Here is a 22,752-nt window from a genome sequence, read left to right on the forward strand (position 1 = left end):
CAATAGTAGACACTAGACAGATAAGCCGTTGTCAATATCTCGCCGGGTTTTCGTGCCATATTTGGCGGCCAGACACGTTCGCGTTGCGGTGCCGGCAGGGCGCCACATACGCGGCCGTCCGTTCCGATTGTCCGCTAGCTGCGACCTCGCCACGTCCGTCTACGCTTCCGCTCTGAAGCCCGGCTTCGCACGTGCGTGCGAGCGTGACTGTGCGATGTGTCCGTCTGATCCGACCCGATCCACTGAACTCAGCTGGGGCACGAAAACGAGGCGTGAGAAACTCTATCGCCCGTCCTCGTCGGGTTCGATCGTCTTGTCCGAACCATGTGATGCGCAACGGTCCAAGAAAAGCTCTGCTGGGCCGGATAGATAGGAAGCTGTATCTATCTACCGGAAGTTGACTCGCCGGAGCCCCACGTCGGAAGGCCGCGAGCTCACCCCACTCGCCGCCTTTAAGAATGACGGCCAGCGACGACGAGCCCAAGTCAGTCAGTCAGGGTCTTTTTATGCCTATTAGTAGTAAGATTCCCTGGGCGAAATACTAAAAACACGCAGGAATAAATCGGAATATTATTTGAATAAAGCATGCATGCTACCGTGCCACGTCTGGCTGTAATATTTGTCTCCTACCGTGCCACGTGCCTGGTACGTACTTCCTCCGTCCAAAAATACTTGTCATGGGCCATGCCATGCTCGCGACATGGTGAGGCGCCCCTCTGATCCGCCGATCGATCCAGAAGTGAACTGGGGCACGAAAACCTAGCGTGAGAAACTCCAACGTCCTCGTGTATCCGCTTTGTCTTCTCCGAACCCATGTGATGCGCAACAGTCCACGGAAAGCTAGCCGGATAGGCACAAGTACAAGGCAACATGCATGTGAGGTTGAGGTTGACTCGCCGGCCGGAGCCCACGTCGGAAGCCTGTGAATTCACTCCACTGATCAGCTACTTTAAGAACGACGACGACGCGTGCTTATCGATCCATCTTACCTGAGTGCCCTCCTTAAAAAAATACTCCCTCCGTCCAGAATTACTCGTCTAAAAAATAAATGTATTTAGATGTATTTTAGTCATAGATACATCCATCTTTGCGACAAGTAATTCCGAACGGAGGGAGTACTCCGAAAATACTATTGTACAATTGGATATAAATGGATGTATCTAGCACTAAAATACATCTAGATACATCCATTCCTTGATAAGTTTTGTCGAACAGAGGGAGTATAAGAGTAGATTATAGGCACCATCGTAGAGGCTATCGTATCTCTCGAGTCTCACGTGTGAGGCCAATCTCTTGGCAAGAGCTTTGCGTGTCATCTCTTCTCCGTGTTAAAATCTCCTGAAGGAACACACGAGGCAGCACGCCCAGCATTGCCTACCTTCAGTTCCTCGTCGCCATCGCCGTCGCCGTCCATCAATCGTCGCGATAAAACCCCATTTCCACACTCAAAATCTCCTACTATACTCGTGCCCAAATTGTGCTGTTCTTCCGTCGCCTAGCTCTCGCCTCTCGGTCCGTATATATACTCCTCGCCCAGCTGCAGCGTCTCCTCCCCAGTCCCCATTCCCCATTCCCAGGAACCTCACGTGCGCGGGCGCCATTGATTCCTCCCGTCCTCGCCTCGCCGTGTCAAGCTCTCCACGCCTTCGTCCCGCCGCCATCCTTGATTCCCAGGTACGACCAACCCAGCAAAGTTTTCTTTCCCTTGGGTAAATTTTTGGGGGATCGTGGCTTGGGCTTCAGTTTCCGTGGGTTCCGGGACGGGCACGGGCGTGGAGGTTTCCGGCTCCGGCCGCGGGGCAGGCTTCCGATCAGGTCGGCCTTTGCTGCCAGCGCAACCGCGCCGGCGCCGGTCAGCACCCGGGGCAGGCAACGGTGGCCGGCGAAGCTCCATGCGCATTTGCTCGCGGTGCGGGCGGTGAGGCGCCGGGCGCGTGGCACCGCCGGAGCCTGCCTCCCTGCTCACGAGGCACACGCCGGGTTATTAGACGGTTAGGAGAAACACGCAAGAAAGGCAGACGGACGGACGGACGGCGGAACAACGCACGCGGCCGCGTGGCTGGCACTGTCTGCGTGCGTGTCGCCGCGGTGCCGTAGCCCGGTGGATGGACCGCTTGAAAGCGCTGGACAGGCTGCCGTCTGACCAAGCAATTCAATAATGTTGCCAAAAAAGACTGGCACTTTTTTGGGTTTGTGATCTGTGATTCTGCTTTGGACCTTCGATTGTTTGATTGGACATATCACACGGCCGTGCGATGCTCTGCTTCACAAGGAGTAAATTTGGGCTGGATAGTTATATATTTTACCATACGGTCAATCTCTTGTACATCTAGAATCACTAGTTGTCTAATACTACCTCTGTAACAAAATATAAGACGTCTTTGTGCCCTATGCAAAACCAAAAAAAGTCTTACAATTACCTATAACAAACAAAAAACAGTGTTGGACAATTAGTATTTTACTTTTATTTTTATAAATGGAAAAGCACCTTTCAAGTGGCTAGTGGCTTATTACTCTACTTGGCATGTACCTTCCCTTGGAATAAACAGAAGTATTTTATTTTCATGTGAACATGACTACTTTTACACATGTTTGACAAATGAACAACATACAAATAACACATACTCTTGATTAACCACCACTAATCCGCAATGTGGTATTTGTTGAGAATTATATTCGTATGACAGGAAATCTAACTGTAATCTGAATTGTGGTAACCTGAATGTCAGGTGCTCTGTTCATTTCCAGGAGTGGCCGGTGACAGGTTCATGATCGTCGCGCCTTAATTGCGCTCATCCTCTATGGGGTCCGAGACAACTGAAGTGCGTCGCTCTATCCCTTTGGTGTTATTATTGAATTGTCCAGTTTGTGATAATTTCTGACAATAATGGCATGTTCGTTCATTCTCACTAGCAGAGAAATGACACCTTGCTGGGAAATGGAGTTATCGGCATTCTCGCCGAGACTGTCAACATGTGGGAGAGGAGGGCGCCGTTAACTCCTTCCCACTGTGCTCGCCTCATGCTCGGGGGAGGCAAGCATGAATCCGGCGTGAACCGGATCATCGTGCAGCCGAGCACCAAGAGGATCCACCATGATGCTCAGTACGAGGATGCTGGGTGCGAGATTTCAGAGGATCTGTCAGAGTGTGGCCTCATCGTAGGCATCAAGCAACCAAAGGTAACATTGCAACCGCAACCAATTACGTTAGATACCCCACGACTTTGATTTACAGTTTGCGACGGTATCACGGCTGTGAAAACCTTTTGAGAGGTGTTTCCTTGTGCAGCTGGAGATGATTCTTCCTGATAGAGCATATGCGTTCTTCTCGCACACCCACAAGGCCCAGAAAGAAAATATGCCACTGTTAGACAAGGTAGTTATCATATTGCGCATACACATTTCTGAGGGGGAAATGGTGCGCTAAATTGCTGGTTCCTATTTTCCAGATCATGGAAGAAAGAGTGTCCTTGTTTGATTATGAGCTAATTGTCGACGATGATGGGAAAAGAATGCTGGCATTTGGGAAATTTGCTGGCAGAGCTGGACTGATAGACTTCTTACACGGTCTCGGGCAGAGTAAGAACACTGTTTTATTTCTCAATTCATGCCCTGACCTGATATTGCTATGCCTGCGATGCTCCGATTTTCTATCTCAACTTATCATGAAGGGCGACTTGCTCTGTCATAAGCAACTGTTAGTTATGCATTCTGCTAAAGTATCTCCCTTGCAATTTCAGGATATCTGAGCCTTGGATACTCGACTCCGTTTCTGTCTCTGGGGCAATCCCATATGTATCCTTCGCTCGCTGCAGCGAAGGCTGCAGTCATCGCCATTGGCGAAGAGATAGCAACATATGGACTTCCATCTGGAATTTGTCCAATTGTATTTGCATTCACCGGATCAGGAAATGGTAATTCCAGTGTTTACTTTCATTGCCTTCACATTCAGGTTACTGGTTGCAGCACACTTACTCACACTTAACTTCATATGTCACAGTTTCGCAGGGTGCACAAGAGATATTCAAGCTATTGCCACATACCTTCGTTGATGCTGAGAAACTTCCCGAGCTCTCTGCGGTATTACTCCTTTTCTGCCAGAAGTTTTCGTTTTGTCCCCATTGAAATGAACGAAATCTCTGCCACCTGCGCGGATGCGTTATCTATGCTAGCAAATTTGGTTACTGATTGAGTGGTTATGGGTCGGTATTTGATTATTATTTTTGCAAGTATAGCTTCTTATATATCTCAGTTTGCTCTATTTCTGAAATTATACAGGGAAAGAGTCTGCCTCCACATCATCAATCAACCAGGAGAGCATTTCAACTATATGGATGTGTTGTCACATCTAAAGACATGGTCGCACCCAAAGATCCCAACAGATGTTTTGACAAAGTAATGCACATTTCTTAAGTTTATCAAATAATTGTTGGTTTTTTAGTTTCTAACAGGAAATGCTAAGGTATAATAATATTAGCATAGATCATTACTCTTAACTGAAATAAAATATCTTATCCTGTCATAACACGATACCCTTTTCTCATAATACAATTTCCATCGTTCAACTATTTTGCTGCAAAGAGCTGTTCAAATGTTTTGCCTGTTTACAGTACATTGATCATGCTCTCACGTTCCTAATCCTGTTAACCAATCCACTACTGATCTTTTTCGCTTCTCTTAGTAAATTTTGAACTATGGTGTTAGCCAAATAAAAGTTTCCATCTCTTCTGTTTTATTAGTATTTCTTCGCTTTCCAATAGCCTGACTGTAAGAAATCTTTCATTGACATTGTCTGTAGGCTGACTATTATGCTCATCCGGAATACTACCGCCCTGTTTTTCATGAAAGAATTGCTCCATATGCATCTGCCATTGGTATGGTCCACAACTCATTGCTTCCATTTTATATTGTTCAGTTCTGTTACGTTTCTGTATTTTTGGCACAATCTCTAAAACAAGTCTAGACCATAGGATTTTCATCATCTATGTTATTTAGTTATATAAACATACTAAGCATTGAACTGCATAGCACAGAACAGTGCTGGTTCTAAACTGATGCTGGCATTGATAGAGCTGCTAATGTAATGAGGTGCCGGTTGCAGGGTGTATAGTTTACACTTCTAAATCATGGAGATTTCATAAAAGATCTGCTATGTGTCGCAGTAGCAATACTAGTCGTTTAGCCATTACATTCTAATTTGTATCGGTGCATTTCTACAGTTAACTGTATGTACTGGGAGAGGAGGTTTCCACGACTATTGAGCATTGATCAGTTACAACAGCTGATGAAGAATGGGTGCCCTTTGGTTGGCATTTCTGATATAACTTGTGACATTGGAGGTTCCATAGAATTTGTGAACAAAAGTACATCAATAGAGAGGCCTTTCTTCCGGTAAGAATTTGGATATTCACTACGGATGCATAAATTTAAATTGCTTGTAATCTTCTGCACATTGCCTATTAATTATAAATAAATAGAACCGTCTCTGGTAAGTACTCTGGAGTAGTACCACACAGATACTTGGTTCTGCTTCTTCATAATTGGCGGTTTTTGCTTAACCAGTGACCTTTTGACAAATTGCCTTGGATGTGCAAATCTAGGTATGATACTTCGACTAATTTATACCATGATGATATGGAAGGCGATGGCGTGATCTGCTTAGCTGTTGACATTCTGCCTACAGAGTTTTCCAGAGAGGTGAGAAATTTATGATAAGACAAAATAAACTATTTTTGTTGCAGTTCCAGTTTGTTGCTATGAGATGACTCTTATTCTCTTGAACTCAAACTCTGCAGGCCTCCCAGCATTTTGGAGACATATTATCTAGATTTGTTACCAGCTTGGCCTCAGCTAAGGGACTGCTGGAGCTTCCTTCCCACTTGAGAAGAGCTTGCATCGCATATGCTGGCAAACTCACTCCTCTGTATGAGTATATTCCTCGGATGAGAAAGACTATGATGTAAGTTTCAAATATTTCTCATCATCGCCGTTGGAATTCTGTGTGATAGTTTTGGAGGATATGTATTTCAGTATTTCTGTTCATTCCCTGAATCCTTGAGATCCCAGATATATTTTATAAAGGGAACAAAATAGGTAATCATACTGGAGTGGGCAGGATGTAGTTCCAGTCTGAAGTGATATGTCTATCTTTCTATCATGTTTCAGAATATTTTCGAACACTGTGTTTTTTATTTTATTTTTGCTGTTTGTTAGCATTTGTTATGTTTACAGCACCACAGTTTTCTGGTCATGACTGATGACTGGTACTGTAAATATTTACCATCACCGAGCATGTTTACTGCCCATAATGTTAACATTTTGTTTTGCTCTTATGCAGAGAATTGCCACCAACTCCAGCGAATTTATTGCCTGATAAGAAGTACACCACCCTGGTTAGATATATATATATTTTTAACTAAATATTTTGGAACTTGCAAATGCTCTGCTCTATACTGACTTCTGAGTTGCCTCCTAACAATTTGTCGATCAATGAAACAGGTATCTCTCTGTGGCCACCTCTTTGATAAGTTCCTTATAAATGAAGCTTTGGACATCATTGAGACAGCTGGGGGTTCTTTTCACTTAGTTAAATGTGATGTTGGACAAAGCATCGACGATATGTCCTATTCGGAGCTTGAAGTAAGCAATACAACTTCTTACCGATGTGAACTATTTTCAGTACGAAGTAAACACAACATTCTGTCTCTAGTTTGGTAGTTAACATTTAGCTTTTTTTAGAGAAATTATTTTCTACAAGCTACATCAAAAGACTTATAGTCAAGGAGGCTAAGATGGCCTAGCAAAAGACATCTCGTCAGTTGTCACAGAATTAGACTTCTGATTCTCTTTTTCATCTAGGAAAAGAGTGGTGATCATGCTAAACTGATAGTGACAGATGGTAACTTATGCTTAAGGAATGATGGATGGTAACTTTTGGTGTCCATTTTTGATCAATTACTGAGCATAATATAAAGTAAATAGTACAAATAATTGAAAGGTGTCCAAGAACATCAAAGGAAAGAAGTTGGATCTAACAGCTCTTGGACCACCCTTGCCTATCCCTATCGGGTCATCACCTAATAAAAAAACAAAAATCAGAAGAAGAGACCAGTACGTCTGGGCAAACATAGCCCTTTAGATATTTTTCACTCAATCATTGAGTAGGTTATAAATGTTCAATTTCCCTTCCCCTTCCTGAGCCTACCACACTACCACAGTCTGCCAAGCTTCCACTTCAACTAACTGGAGGTCTGGACTGCCATGAATCAGTTTGTGATCCCTTCCTTTTCTTTCGTTTCCTTTTTGAACTGTCATCTTTCTTTCAACAATTTTTGGGCATTCTCTTTGGCGTGCTAGTTTTGCAAACATTTTGCTACCATGGCTTCTCTGGTGATTCAAGGAAGGAAGAAACAGAAGGGCCCTGTTTCTGGGAGCGTTTTTATTTCTTTTCAGAATTATACCTTTGATTTTTAGCTCCCTTCTTAGTATGCATGGACAGATGGACTATGTTTTGATCCCAGTGATATGGCATTTGTATATGGCAGCTGTTATATCAACATATTGAAATTTCTCTTTTCTAACATTAGGAACTTTTCCACAGAAAAAAAGTATATCAGGACCTCACAGGTCTGATACATCATATAAACATACCTTAATAGTTAATGTACTCGATGCAATTGCATGTTAGATTATAAAAGATAAAGATGTATTTTAACTTTTAGCATCCCTCACCAATTCATGCCTTTAAACACAACCTTTGTTTGATTTTGTACTGAAAAGTATGATGCATTTCATTCTACAGGTAGGAGCAGATGATACGACTACATTAGACAAGATCATCGATTCCTTGACTTCTATAGCTAATGCGCACCGTGGAGATCCTAATGCCACCGAGATATCTCTAAAGATAGGAAGAGTCAGCGAATGCGGAATTGATGGCAGCATGGATAAAGTAGGACCAAAGGTTTTAATCCTTGGAGCTGGAAGAGTTTGTCGGCCAGCTGCTGAGTTTCTAACATCTTACCAAAACATCGACCAAGTACATGTTGTTGTGGCATCTCTGTATCAAAAAGATGCAGAAGAGGTGAGTCTCACAGTACAGTGCTCCTTAGCTCTTATGCAAACTTCAGTTGGAAAAAATTGTGTGTCAATTTTATCATGTTTGTCGATATTAATAAGCTTTGGAAAATTCACTATGCTGTCATTTTTGTCCAAACTGAATATGTATTTGTAGAATTCAACCATTAGTCCGTTACTTTTCTCATGTTTTTGTTTCTCTGCATTCAGACAGTTGATGGAATAAAGAATGCAACAGCAGCTCAGCTCGATGTTTCAGACACTGAAAGTCTTTCGAATCTTGTTTCACAGGTATTTTAACTCTGACATTTTATTTCTCTAGTGAACAAATACTCCTACTACTTTTCATAGTGTCTTACAGTGAGCATAAGAGGCCAGACTTCTGTCACAAATAAATATACCCAACTCTGTCGGCATTCCTAGGTTAACTTTTCATGTACAAACCTTAAATGTTTGCAGTTCAGGATAGAGATTTCTACTCTTTCTTTTCAAGAGAATGCATAAGTTGTTGCAGATTAATGAATGATTGGAGTTCCTCTTACAGGTTGATGTTGTAGTCAGCTTGCTGCCTGCTAGTTTTCATGCTGCCATTGCAAGAGTATGCATAGAGGTAAGCTTAAACCACCGCTGGTGCTATATGGAAATTGAGGAATTGCTTCAGCTGATTGAGTTACATTTCTCTATGATAGCTCAAGAAGCACTTGGTCACAGCAAGCTATGTTGACGATTCCATGTCAAAGTTGGAGCAAGCTGCGCAAGGAGCAGGTGTAACTATACTCTGTGAAATGGGCCTTGATCCTGGCATAGGTACTTGCTAAATATAACGGCCAGCATATATATATATGTAGACACCTCTAAAAAGGGTCATTGTGTATTATGTGATGAAGAAAAAGTTTTTTCATCATGGAGCAACTTTACATGACGGAGCATGTTGTAAAAATATATTTCCGTACAGATCACATGTTGTCGATGAAAATGATTGATGAAGCACATGCTCGGGATGGAAAGATAAAGGCGTTTACATCTTTCTGTGGTGGACTTCCATCTCCAGCTGCCGCAAACAATCCACTTGCTTATAAGTTCAGGTAAATTCTACAATCTCTGACTAGCAGTGTGACAAGGTATCCAAGTCTGGAGCTTGTGGCACAATATTGCATGAAACAGTTTTGACCAGGAATACTAATGGTTATTTTCCTCGTTCTTAGTTGGAGTCCAGCAGGTGCCATCCGAGCTGGAAGAAATCCTGCTGTCTACAAATTTCTTGGAGAGATCATCAATGTGGACGGTAAGTTAGTCTCGCCTCTCATCAATGTGTACATATAAACAGTTGGCAATCCCTTTCCATGTCAAGGAATGTGACAAGGTATTGCAGCAGATAAACAATGATATATCCTGCATGCAAACTGTCTAGTGATATAGTGAATACAGATTCAGTCACTACCTTTTATATGAGGAAAAGGGTCCTGTTTTTTTGGGGAATACAGATTCAATTATTACCTATTAGTATATATCTTCGTTGACATCATTTACTTAACACTTCAATAGGTAGTAAATTATACGAGTCAGCAAAGAGGCTCAGATTACCGGAACTTCCAGCTTTTGCTCTGGAACACTTACCAAATCGAAATTCCTTGATGTATGGAGACCTGTATGGGATCTCCAAAGAAGCATCTACCGTATATAGGTCCACTCTTCGTTACGAAGGTAAGTATTGATATATTTTTCTTCACCGAGGCATTCCTTTTGCACTGGGTAATATTTTGTTGCGTTTGCGCAGGATTTAGTGAGATCATGGCTATCCTGGCAAAAATTGGGTTTTTTGATGCTGAAAATCATCCACTGCTACAAGAAACTAATCGTCCAACATATAGGAATTTTCTCAATGAACTCCTTAATGTCAATAATATCTCCACATCTAACACAAAGATAAACGGTGAAGAGTCTGGAGGACATGATGATGAACTGGTTTCAAGACTCATGATGCTTGGGCATTGCAAAGAAAAGGAACTAGCTGTCAAGATACTCAAAACAATCAAGTTAGTTTCTGATCCTCTGTGCTCTATGAGTTATGCCATTAGTTTTCAAATTCCATCTCTTGTACAAACCGTTTTAGTACCATTTTGATCATGTCCCCTAATATATATGCAGTGACTACTATTGCAAGAAATAATTTAAGAGTGTGTTAGGAACAACCATCAATGCTTCTGAAATTCTGTGTTAGAACTGACAAATCACATAATTGCTCTTACGTCTGCTAGGTTCTTGGGGCTGCATGAGGAGACACAGATTCCTAAGGATTGTTCAAGTGCATTCAGTGTTATTTGCCAACGAATGGAACAGAGAATGGCCTATGGCCACAATGAGCAGGTGAGGCTTATATCTCATGTATTGCATAAAGCTAATATAAGAGGAGCACTACTCTGTTTTTTCCTGCCTCAGTGACCTCTGTTTTCTTATCAGAGAAAAGAATCACAGAATGTTAGTTAAGAGGCAAAGATCTCAAGACTAATAGTTTTATTCATCATTTTTGACATAATCAACCCAGAATCTGGCAGCACCAAATTGCACCAGACTTCAATGCACCAACCTGTACTTCTACATCTCACTTGCTTTCCAACGCCACATCTCAATCATAAGCCACTTTCATCAAGCTTGCAGAACAAATTAGAAGAGAAAGGCTTACTTGGACCATGATGCACTAAATGTTTGCTTTGCTTCCACAATTCAGGATATGGTACTGCTGCACCATGAAGTCGAGGTGGAGTACCCCGATGGGCGACCCACCGAGAAGCACCAAGCGACGCTGATGGAGTTCGGAAAGACTGAGAACGGCAGGTCGACCACCGCCATGGCCCTCACCGTCGGGGTACCGGCAGCGATAGGAGCCCTGGTACTACTGCACTCCAATCACAACACATCACACAGAGACATCCTGCACCTGCACCTGCACCAGAAAGAAACATGTGTTGATTTATCCCCATCTTCTGTTGCAGCTCTTGCTCCAGAACAAGGTTCAGAAGAAAGGGGTGATCCGGCCTCTGCAACCGGAGATCTACATCCCTGGTGAGTGCAGAAGCAAATTAACAACTCTGGTGATGCTTATGAGTTATGACTAATCCTGAGATTCTGACATGTGTGTTTGCGGCTGTGAAGCGCTGGAGATCTTGGAAGCGTCGGGCATCAAGGTGATAGAGAGAGTGGAGACCTGAGAGGATGTCAGGATGGGATGAGAATCCACCGAGTATATATGCTGCTGCAACAGAGGCAGCGAGTAAATAAAATATGATGATTCTCGCTGTTGTAAGTCCAATGAGCGAACTGTATGTATGTATGTGCCTATCTATTGTGTATATACCGAATCTGTCGCCGGTTGATTCGGTTGGTGAACTTCCCACTCTTCATTGTACTACATTGCCAACGAGAGACCCCGACTAGGTCTTCTTCTCCGGCGGCGGCGACCGCGAGCACGCCGTTCTGGCGGCGCCGGGCGATGGCATACTCGTCGGCGTCGACCGGCCGGAGGAACCTCCGTCCAAGAAATGGGGAATGGGGGTAGTAACCTGGATGCCGGACTTGGAGGGGCCGGGGGAAGCCCTATGGAGCCGACGCGCACGCCCCGGGAGCTTCCACGTTGCCCGCCGATGCCATGGGCGCGTGGTCTACGCCGCCGCCTCCACGGTCAGCTGGCATCTCCCTCCGCCGCCGCCAAAATTTCCTTCTCGGCTCTTTCCGGGAGGCGTGCCTGTGTCTGATACAGAAGATAAAATCATCACGGAAATTTAATTTGGCTCCCGTGAGCAGAACTGGCCAAACAGGCCGGCCCGGCACGGCATGGCACGGCCCAGCCCATGCTAATGCCTGGCAGTCGGGCCGTGCCGTGCCGGCCCACGTGCGTCACGCCTCGGCCCAGGCAAGGCCTGGTTATCAAACGTGCCGGCCCGTGGCACGTTTAGCTGGGCCGCATATTTTCTAGCGTAATGGGCTGTATTTTAGGCATATTGGGTTGTAATAAAAAATTAAACGGGTCGTGTCGTGACGGCCTGCGTGCCCAGCCTCTAGGCCCAGGCATGGCCCAAGGCGTGCCGCGTGCCGGGCATGGCCCGTTTAGCCTGTGCCGTGCCTAGCCCATGGCAGACCTTGCCGGCGTGCTCGTGGGCTGGCTTGATTGCCCGGCCCGTTTGGCCAGCTATACCCGGGAGCACATGCTACCGGACCCAATTTTTTTCTTTTCAAATGTCAAAAAATTCAAGACAAATTTTTTATGTGATCTTAGACACACCCAAATGCTAGATATGAATTTTGAGACAAAAAGGTTAAGCATTTTGACCCGTGCAAAAATAATAATTTTGAAGACCAAATGTCACCTCAATTTTATTTATTTTTACCAATGAAACAACGTTGCACCGTTTCACATGAAATTTGTCAAACATGCTTGCGACACTAACATGAACATCTAAAAAAATCAAAAAAAAAATTAGTTTACTGTTCATCCAAGAGCATATGCTCCCGGGAGCCAAAACGCCCCTCTCGAAATTTATGATGATTTGAGAGGGGTGTTTTGCCTCCCGGGAGCATATGCTCCTGGATGAACAATAAGTTAAAAAATATATTAAAAAATCGGATTTTTTGGTAGATGTTGGTGTTAGTGTCGCAAGCATGCTTGACATACTTCATGCGAAACGGAGCAATAGTGTTTTGTCGGTGAAAAAACAAAATTGGGGTGACATTTGGTCTTCAATTATTATTATTATTTTGCGCAGAGCAAAATGCTTAACCTTTTTGCCTCAAAATTTGCAGGTAGCATTTGGATGTGACTAAGATCACAAAAATTTGTTGTCTTGATTTTCTTGACATTTGAAAAATTATTTTTGGGCCCGGGAACCAAATTGAATTTCCGGCAATATTGCTGCTTTATCTTTCCAAACCTACACCATACATAAATGCTATTTTCAGAGTCGTGGAAGTGCTCAAAATAGGTTTGCTTCCTAGGTTAAAATGTTGAGGTTCATTTACCAATTATTCACATGCACAATAAGAAGGAACACAAAATTGACAGTTGTTATGATATTTTTGACAATCGCTCCATCAAAAGGATACAAATTTACTAAATTCACAAGTAACATTATCAACCCTGCCTATTTTATCTTCAGAAAATACATTTTTAATCAACCAATAATTTCCATGGACCATAAGCCATAACTTGCTCGAAAAGAGGACAGAATTTTTCATTTTACCAATAGAATCGTTGTGCCATACCGTGTGTATTATGTAGGTGATGATGTTGATGAGAGTTCTTGTAGTTACATGTACACTTCCTCTTCCTTGGAACCGCTAGGGTAGCTATCACCTTATATATATATATGTTGCCTGGGGTCCACCGTGCCACCCAAGTGCTCGACGACACTAGTGTTGGTGGTGACAATATTAGGATGACTCGAGTTTCTTGAGGCGCATGTCAAGCCCATTGTGAACTTGTATTGACGGTGGAGGGGTGTGCACAAAGCAGGAGTAGTGTTAGCGGCTAGCATGGAACATCCTAGCTAGGTCGACTATGAGGCATACCAAATCACTGCAAAAGTTTGATTAATTGCATCCCCACCGCCGCCAATCTTGTTCGATTTTGAGCCGCTCATGAGATCCACCATTGAACTACATCAAATGATTGGATATGCACACACGTATGTCCTGCTTGCTATGGTCTCCCGAATGCGTTGGAGTGACTCGCCTGATCTTGGGCACCCTCATCCGCGAGGGAAAGAACCAAGCAACAGATTACATCTTACCTAAAGAGTATACTACTAGGTATCCACATTAACAGGGTAATCTAGAATACAATGTGAACTACAAAGTAATGATTATTATCCAGCTATGACATTTATTCCAGCACATTAATGACATTAATTAATCGTCAGTGTAAGATTGGGGAAAACTACACGTTGTGGTGCCTTGTATTGATCAATATATAGAGGTTACAAGGCAGAGTTCGTATCGTACAATATACGGACACCTATACAAAGACTACACATATACAACCGTATATCTATACACATAATACGGTTATATATTCTAACACCCTCCCTTAGTCGTAAACGGGCGTCGACGAATGTTAAGACTGTCCCGAAAATCCAAGAAGAGAGGGGATGGCAATCCTTTGGTGAAAATGTCCGCAAATTGAGAAGAACTCGGAACGTGAAGAACCCGGACCTCGCCTGTGGTGACACGGTCGCGCACAAAGTGCAAATCGATCTCCACATGCTTGGTGCACTGATGATGAACGGGATTCTGTGTCATGTAAAAGGAGCTCACATTATCACAAAACACCACAGTGGCACCAGTCACTGGTCGATGAAGCTCCTGAAGAAGTTGCCGTAACCAACATGTTTCAGCCACGACATTTGCAGCTGCCCTGTATTCGGCCTCGGCGCTAGACCGAGAGACCGTGTGCTGCCGCTTAGCAGACCACGACACCAGGTTATTGCCAAGGAAGACACAATAACCTGAGGTAGACCGGCGAGTGTCAGGGCAACCTGCCCAATCAGCGTCAGAGTAGGCCAGCAATTTGTTGGAGCTGCGTCGAAACAAAGTGAGGCCATGGCCGGTGGTGCCGCGGATATAGCGAAGCACACGCTTCACAAGTAGCAAATGATTAGCCCGAGGATCATGCATATGAAGACAAATCTGCTGCACTGCATAAGAGATGTCCGGCCGAGTGAACGTGAGGTACTGAAGACTGCCTGCAATACTACGATACTCGGTGGGATCTGCAACGGGATCACTGGACTTGGCTGAAAGTTTGGAGGTAGTATCAACTGGAGTAGAGATGGGTTTGCACTGCAACATGCCAGCTCTGTCAAGAAGATCCAATGCATACTTCTCCTGTGAGAGGAACAGACTGTCCTTGCTGCGTGTGACAGAGATGCCCAGAAAATAATGAAGATTGCCCATATCCGTCATACTGAATTCGGTACGAAGAGTGGCAATCAAACTGTGCAACAATGTCGAGGAAGATGCAGTCAGGATAATGTCATCCACATAGAGCAGGAGATAGGCCATGTCAGCACCACGCCGATAAACAAACAGCGACCTGTCGGACTTGGAGCCAATGAAACCAGCCGATGCAATGAACGAAGCAAACCGCTGAAACCATGCACGAGGCGCCTGTTTCAAACCGTAGAGTGATTTGTTGAGACGACAAACCTTGTCAGGGAAGCGAGGATCAGTGAACCCAGAAGGCTGACGAGCATAAACAGTCTCGATGAGAGTTCCATTGAGGAATGCATTCTTGACATCAAGTTGGTGGATGGACCAGTCACTGGAGAGAGCAAGAGAGAGCACCGTACGAATAGTGGCTGGCTTGACGACCGGGCTGAAAGTTTCATCAAAATCGATACCTTCGCGCTGAGTGAATCCACGGAGCACCCAACGAGCCTTGTAGCGATCCAAAGAACCATCAGACTTCATCTTGTGACGGTAGATCCACTTACCAGTAACAATGTTAGCATTGCGAGGTGGATCAACGAGGTCCCAAGTGTTGTTGGAGAGAAGAGCACCATACTCCTCAACCATAGCGGAATGCCAATTTGGATCCTTGGGAGCACCACGATAAGTCTTCGGTATGGGAGATAAACCCTCAACATGAAGATCAAATATCTTTTTAGGCTGCACAATGCCCTGTTTAGCACGAGTGGCCATGGCATGAGATGGAGGCGGTGGAGGGGCCCGTGTCCGGCGGGTCCGGGGTGGATCCACAGCGACAGGAGCTGGCAACGGCGTTGCCGGTGGTGACGCGGCTGTAGTAGGAGAAGGACTCCCAGCAGGGTCGCCATCGGAGCTCCCAGCAGGGCTCTCGGCAGTGGCCCGGGACCCAGGCGACCGAGGCGAGGTCGGTGGCGGCGACCAAGGCGAAGTCGGTGGCGGCGACCGTGGAGAGGACCGTGGCGGCAGCGACAGCGACCGTGGCGGCGACGGTGTAGTCGCATCCGGGGTCAACGTGCCTGGCACGGTGAATGGCATCGACGAAACCGGCTGCTCAGCTCCCTGCAAAAAATCATAAGTGTGCAAGGAAGGAGTAGGAGTTGAAGAAGATGTAGAGGAGACGAAGTGAAAGGTGGACTCATCGAACACTACATGACGAGAGATGATGATCTTTTGGGTGGAACGATCAAGGCAACGATAGCCATGATGCCGTGATGGGTACCCTAGAAACACGCATGGCACGGAGCGAGGCGCAAGTTTGTGCGGAGCGACGACTGTGGTGTTGGGGTAACATAGACATCCGAAAACCCGAAGACCAGCATATGCAGGATCTACGCCAAGTAAGGCACGAAAGGGAATACGATCTGAGATTGCCTTTGAAGGCAGCCGATTATGCAACATAACGGCGGTGTGAAGAGCTTCAACCCAAAAGCGAGGTGGCATACTAGCTTGGATAAGGAGTGTACGAGTAATGTCATTAAGAGTACGAATAATGCGTTCGGCTTTACCATTCTGTTGCGAAGTGTATGGACATGAAAAGCGGAGTGCAATTCCATGGTGCTGGGCAAAGGAATGGAGGAGAGAATTATCGAACTCACGACCATTATCACACTGAATAGCCTGCAAGCGTGCACTAAACTGGGTGAGCGCTAAAGCATGAAGGGACGACAAGTGCGAGAAAGCTTCTGACTTAGACCGTAGAGGATAAACCCATGCATACTGAGTAAAATCATCAAGACAAACGAGATAATACTTAAAGCCAGAAATACTCTCAACAGGAGATGTCCACAAATCACAGTGAATTATCTGAAAAGGAGTAGTGGTTACACGACTGGTAGAAGAAAAAGGAAGACGAATATGACGACCTAACTGACAAGCATGACACAAACTACTTTTATTCTTTTCCCTAGGGATGATCGAAGAACGAGCTAATGACTCCATAACGGGCCGCCCAGGGTGCCCAAGCCGACGGTGCCAGAGTGCTGCATCGGCGACGAGGAAGGCGTGTGGCTGACTGGTAGTGGAAGGATGGATGGAGTAAAGAGCTCCGAAGCTATTGCATCTGAGAATCTCGGTCCTGGTTAGAAGATCCTTCATAGAAAAACCGAGTGGGTCAAATTCGACGGATACACGATTATCAATGGTGAATTGACGAACAGATAAAAGATTTTTAACTATGTTAGGAACTACTAAGACATTACGAAGGTAAAGAGGACGAGAGGTGGTGGAAATAGGAAGACGTGCATGCCCGGTACCGGTGATCGGAAGGGTGGAACCGTTATCGACAACGACAGCACGCCGAGAGGAGGAGGGGGGGACACGGAGTTGAGCATACCGGGATCGGACGCGAAGTGGGAGGAGGCGCCGGTGTCCATCACCCACTCCCTGGTGGGTGCTTGCAGCCCCATGGTCTGGAACTGATGCATGAGCGCGGCCTGGTCCCATGAAGCGGTTGTTGATGCCGGTGATGACGGAGCCGGACCGGGGAGTCCGTAGGAAGACTGTCCAGGGGTGTAGCCGTAACCGTAGGGGGCAATGTCGTACGAGTTCTGGGCATAGAACGCATGCGGCAACGGGGTGTGCCGGGGCGCGTAGCCGGGAGCGTAGGCGGGCGGCGCACGGCCGAGCAGGCCCCCCTGGCCATAGGGCCACATCTGGATGGCACCGTTCCAGGGGTGCTGTGGTGAAGGCCAGGAGGGAGTGGCAGCCAACGGGGTCGCGGGCGCCGGGATGATCTCCTTGGCGACGCCAGTGGCAGCCTTCTTCTTCTTCTTTCCTTTTCCAGAGGCCTTGCCCGGGTTGCCGGTGTTGCCAGGGTTGCCGGCGGTGTTGGTGAAGAGGGCCGTGTCGGAGTTGCGGGCGCGGCGATTTTTGCGCTTCATGTCCTGGAGCGCGAGCAACGAGCGGCACTGCGCGAAGGTCATGCCCGGCATGAGGGAGATGAGATCAGCGGCCGCCTCGTATTGCTCGGAGAGGCCGTTGAGGCAGTGGACCACCATCTCAGCATCATCAACGGGGGCGCCAAGATCCGCAAGCCCATCGGAGAGGGATTTGACCTTCTGAAGATAGTCGGCCATGGTCATCTCTCCCATCTTGAGATCGCCGAGCTCGGCCGTGAGGTGGAGCTGACGATTGATCTTGTGGTCGTTGAAGAGACCGTTGATGCTGTTCCAGAGATCGACGGCGAGGGGATCGTCACCGGGCGTCATGACGGCATCGAGGATGCTGAGCGAGACAGACCCATAGAGCCAAGAGACGACGGTGGCGTCGAGGAGAGACCACTCCGGGTTCGGCGCGTCGGGGGCGTCAAAGTCGAGATGATCCAGGAGGGCGTACTTGCGGCAAGCGGCGCGGAAGAAGGTGCGCCACTGACGGTGAACGCCGGTGTCAAGCGCGAGCTCGACGGGAACGTGTCCCTTGATGGAGTGCAGGCCGACGGCCTGGGCGTGCAGCAAGGTCAAGGAAAAAGACCCCGTGCTCGTCCCAGATCCATCGGGGGCGGTCGCGAGAGGTAGCTTGGCCTTGGCGGCCTCGGCGGCCTCGGTGTCCTGGCGCTCCTTGGCCGCGGCCAGCGCCTGGTTCGTGGGGTCCGTGTCAGGTTGCGACATGGAGGCGGCGATCGGGGCACGGCGGCGAGAGGGGTGGTGGCTTCGGTGGCAGCGGAAAGAGGAGGAGGGCGGCACAGGCTAGGGTTAGGGTTTTAGGCTCTATACCATGTAAGATTGGGGAAAACCACACGTTGTGGTGCCTTGTATTGATCAATATATAGAGGTTACAAGGCAGAGTTCGTATCGTACAATATACGGACACCTATACAAAGACTACACATATACAACCGTATATCTATACACATAATACGGTTATATATTCTAACAGTCAGATATAGATCTTATCATACATTTCCTAGGCAAAAATTAATGCAATATTAATCAGGTTTAATTGGATAATATTTCTTTTGATATATTCAACGATCTTCTATAAATATACGCAAAGAGCGCTCAGCTATATATATATTCTGATCCATTGGAGGCAGACCAACAAGGTCATTGTTAGATACCCCAGATCTCTAATCCTCCTTCGATAAGCTCCAGACCTTGATCATGGGAAGGAAGGCTTGTATTGAACAGAAAAAATTACCTTCATGGTTTACTGTTACAGAGTATAGACGGGCTACAGGAATTTACAAGGTTTCTCCTTCCTACAACTTTTTGTTATATCTGTTTAAAGAATATTGGATCTGATCCAATAGGGTAAAGTAATCTTCAATTTTCTGTGGACGTATTGTAATAACTTCTTGTTAATGTATTGTTGTGTGAAGCTTGTTTGTTAGACCAAATTGTTCCTTAAGACTGGCGATAGTTTAACTGCCTCTTCTATATATACTTCTCCGGAAAAAAAAAACCAAACTATGTTATTTGTATAACAGTACCTTTGAAGAGACTTGCTGGGTTTGCAATAGACCTGCACAAAAGTGTCAACTGGCTGCTTATATGATTTTGATGAATAATTTAATTATGTCTCACAAGATAATATTCTAGGCTGAAATTTTGTTTACGATTGTTTCAGACATATTTTGATACATACAATAAACAGAAGTACCGATCAATAGAGGGAGTGGCAAGGGCTTTTGGACTTGGTGAGAAGGACGAACCTGCTTGTCCGAAGCCTCTGAATATCAGAAAGGTTCGAACACATTGTTTACATGGAATATCTTATCCTTAACCCCTCGATTAAAATGTTTCTGGTATTTTCAAAGACAAACTACAGAAGCAAAGTAATTTTTAACATGGTTTTCATAATTAATCATACTTGTAGGAAGATGGCTCATCTGGATCATTACCTATGGGGCCTTACACTAAAATCCCTGGTGAGATTAACCTTTTGATGACCTATTAAGTGAAGCTATTTGCCTTACAATGGAATTAATAAAGTAGCTAGTTCCTGATATATATGTATTCCAATGTTGTATGCTTTTTGGTCCAGCAATCCCTGAGTATGTTGGAAAGGACACTGCTAGTGATTCGCTCAATTTGGAACAAGGTATGTAAATTGGATTGTATCCTGTTGTAGGAATAAGACTAGTGTTTAGAAGAAGAAAAACAGTTTGGCTGATGATTCTTATTTGTTGTCATAGAAGAACTTAAAAAGTTCCCGTCAAAAGAAAAAGAACTTAAAGAGACTGGGGATGTTGCAAGCACCATGAAAGGAGGTACTTTATCCATACATATTTTTTATAAGATATACGTGTATTACTCTTGAAAAGAAGGGGAAATTGATGTTTTACCCTACAATGTGACCATTGGCCCTCGTTAGTTCTCACACACAAATAATCAACCCTTCTTTCCAGTTCTTAGCATAGGATCTTATTTTATCCGATGATGGAATAGATACAAAATAGTTGCTCATAAGTGTATGATGGGTCAATCTCTAAAGATAGGATTCTCAAAAAAAAAAAATCTCTAAAGATAGGGGTGACATGTTCGATCTTGTTCATGTGTCAAAAGAGCAAAAGATACCATCATGTGTCAGTTGCTTAATCAGTTTGTACCAAACTACATTATGCCATTTTTTTTGCCCAATCTGTACAGATTCAACAGATATATGTCTTAACTTTTGGTTAAACATGCTCAAGTTGGAACCCCATGCTGACTAGAATTTACCTCAACAAAGTCCAATTTTGCTAATGGTCAACTTCCTTCGATAATTAATAATAAAATTAATCAGCTGAACATGAACTCCTTGTGGAATATTGTAAACTGAGACCAGGTTACAAGAAAGTAACGCATCATACTTCTTGTTGACGCACCAGGCAATTGGTTTTATTAACTTATGCTTCCGCTAAAAAATGCCCAATTTTTGCAGAAGAAGAAAAAGACAACGAAGAAGTTCGATATGCTGCAAGCAACTTGGAAAATGGTATGTATTGTGTACCAAACGATGTACACTGCCACATGACTATATGAACGAGCAGCTAGTTCGTTTTCCAATGTTTTTTTTTTGATATTTCTTACCACTTTATGTTCTTGTAGAAGAAGAAATGGCTAAGAAGATCAATGCTCCTTCTGCAGATGCAGCAAGCATGCAGGAGGAAGGTAACATGAAATGTCATTTTTTTTATTACTCTACTTAATTGCCTTTTGATTTTACTAAAAAAGAATTCAGATGTTGCTGCAGAAGTAAAGAATCGGGACCATGCTTAGATTCAAGATCAAGGCTTGACATATATATGGCATATGCCTCCTTCAAATAGGATCTATGCCATCTAATTATCACACAGTATAATTACTGTGTTTGCGTTTCACAATAAAGTATGCACAGTGGCGTGCCACTTTTTACATTGTTTTATTGTCAAGGACAATTGTTCAAGTCAGAGCATGAATTATGTTATTGTTTGGATAACTAGATCAGTGACCTGCACATTTGCAAGTCTGGATTTACTAAATATATTGTAATAGTTTCTAGTGTTCCTTTATAGTAGATATTTGCGCACATTGCCAACCTTAATTCCCCACCACAATCGATATGCCATAAGAATAACAATAATAACTTTGTAATTTCTCAGTCGAGTAAGAAATAACTAACTATTTTTAAGCCACACAAAGAAATTATCTAATCTGTAGACTGAGCTTCACTGAAGCACAGAAGATATGATAAAATCTTCATTGAATGGCCATCATGTTTGAGCGGGAAATAAAATTTCTAAGTTGGTGAGCTATGGGAACTCCCATAAAAATATTTTGTCCATGTTTTCTGGGAAAAAACATGGCCAGGTTTTAGAAGAAATAGAAATATGTGGATTAAATGCATTATTTCTTAGTGAATATGTTATCATTGTTTTTATTGGTTCGTCTTGCAAAAACATAAACTTAGGTATTACTCTCCGACTTTAACCTTCCTCTCATCTCTTGTTTTCGCAAATATTTTTGTACCATTCCTTTAAGCGTTGACCGCCCATTCATATTTTTCTGCACTATAGTCGCCCTTTAAGATTAATTTAATGTCATGCATCCACAAGATGCTTGCAACATGTTCATGTATTTCAAATTGCCTATATTGTCTTGTTTCCATGTAAGGCACGCCATTATATGTGTCTATATGTGACTGTTCAATGTTGAAACATTCTCTCTCGACCATCCTCCTTGTAGCTTATTTTTGTCGTGCCCATGATATTTTTCATTAAACTATACTTTTGGCACAGCTAAGATATCATATTATATTCATGAAATGATGTGTTACTTTCAGCTTGAAGACTACATTATTATTGGTTTCTATGCTATATGCTTTGCTTGTGCCATGGTGCAGTTCTTGCTCAAGGTCATGCATTCCATGTACATTGTCCTAGCTTACACACGCATAGTCTTCGATTCCTACAATTCACGGTTTGCTATTGCTTCCGGTTGCGTTAAAGTCTCTAGTTACCACCACTTCTTGCATGTCTCCGATCGTGTAGTCGTATCAACCTTTTTCCCCCTATATTATCGAACAAATGTGCATGTTGATATGTCTAACATGTTACTCCATCGGTGGCCAGCACAATTTTATGTTGCTGAACATGTCATCACTCTATGGCATTGTGTTATACCACCGTATATCATTATAATCTGATGCCACAAAAATAAATGGTGTATAGTGTTTTGTGTATAACTAACATGTGCCGTTACATTGCTGCATCAAAATTGACCGATCTATGTTTATAATCTA

The 22,752-nt window shown here is 44.4% G+C and overlaps 1 protein-coding gene and 1 long non-coding RNA gene across 3 annotated transcripts; one reads left to right on the forward strand and one right to left on the reverse strand.

The window, feature by feature from the left end:
- The first annotated feature begins 1,321 nt into the window (after nucleotides 1-1,321).
- On the forward strand, nucleotides 1,322-11,463 carry LOC123138725 (alpha-aminoadipic semialdehyde synthase). Of its 2 annotated transcripts, none has more exons than XM_044558632.1 (26): nucleotides 1,322-1,674; nucleotides 2,730-2,822; nucleotides 2,914-3,180; nucleotides 3,290-3,376; nucleotides 3,450-3,579; nucleotides 3,741-3,914; nucleotides 4,001-4,080; nucleotides 4,279-4,395; nucleotides 4,799-4,874; nucleotides 5,220-5,391; nucleotides 5,601-5,697; nucleotides 5,796-5,959; nucleotides 6,338-6,392; nucleotides 6,499-6,639; nucleotides 7,802-8,083; nucleotides 8,287-8,367; nucleotides 8,621-8,686; nucleotides 8,766-8,883; nucleotides 9,032-9,161; nucleotides 9,282-9,361; nucleotides 9,622-9,780; nucleotides 9,854-10,112; nucleotides 10,335-10,443; nucleotides 10,805-10,966; nucleotides 11,070-11,139; nucleotides 11,230-11,463. In XM_044558632.1, exons 2-26 carry the CDS (start codon nucleotides 2,802-2,804, stop codon nucleotides 11,283-11,285), a joined length of 3,153 nt encoding a protein of 1,050 aa, XP_044414567.1. In that variant the 5' UTR covers nucleotides 1,322-1,674; nucleotides 2,730-2,801; the 3' UTR covers nucleotides 11,286-11,463. The 2 variants fall into 2 exon arrangements, with proteins under 2 accessions (XP_044414567.1, XP_044414568.1); XM_044558633.1 differs by having other exon boundaries at nucleotides 1,324-1,674; nucleotides 2,917-3,180.
- On the reverse strand, nucleotides 10,572-11,353 carry LOC123138726 (uncharacterized). The gene is made up of 2 exons (XR_006469289.1): nucleotides 11,208-11,353; nucleotides 10,572-11,014 (listed from the first exon to the last, which is right to left on the reverse strand). It is a non-coding gene; the product is annotated as an uncharacterized lncRNA (long non-coding RNA).
- Nucleotides 11,464-22,752: the final 11,289 nt, after the last annotated feature.

Source organism: Triticum aestivum, chromosome 6B (genome assembly GCF_018294505.1).
Source record: "Triticum aestivum cultivar Chinese Spring chromosome 6B, IWGSC CS RefSeq v2.1, whole genome shotgun sequence".
Taxonomy (NCBI): Eukaryota; Viridiplantae; Streptophyta; class Magnoliopsida; order Poales; family Poaceae; genus Triticum; species Triticum aestivum.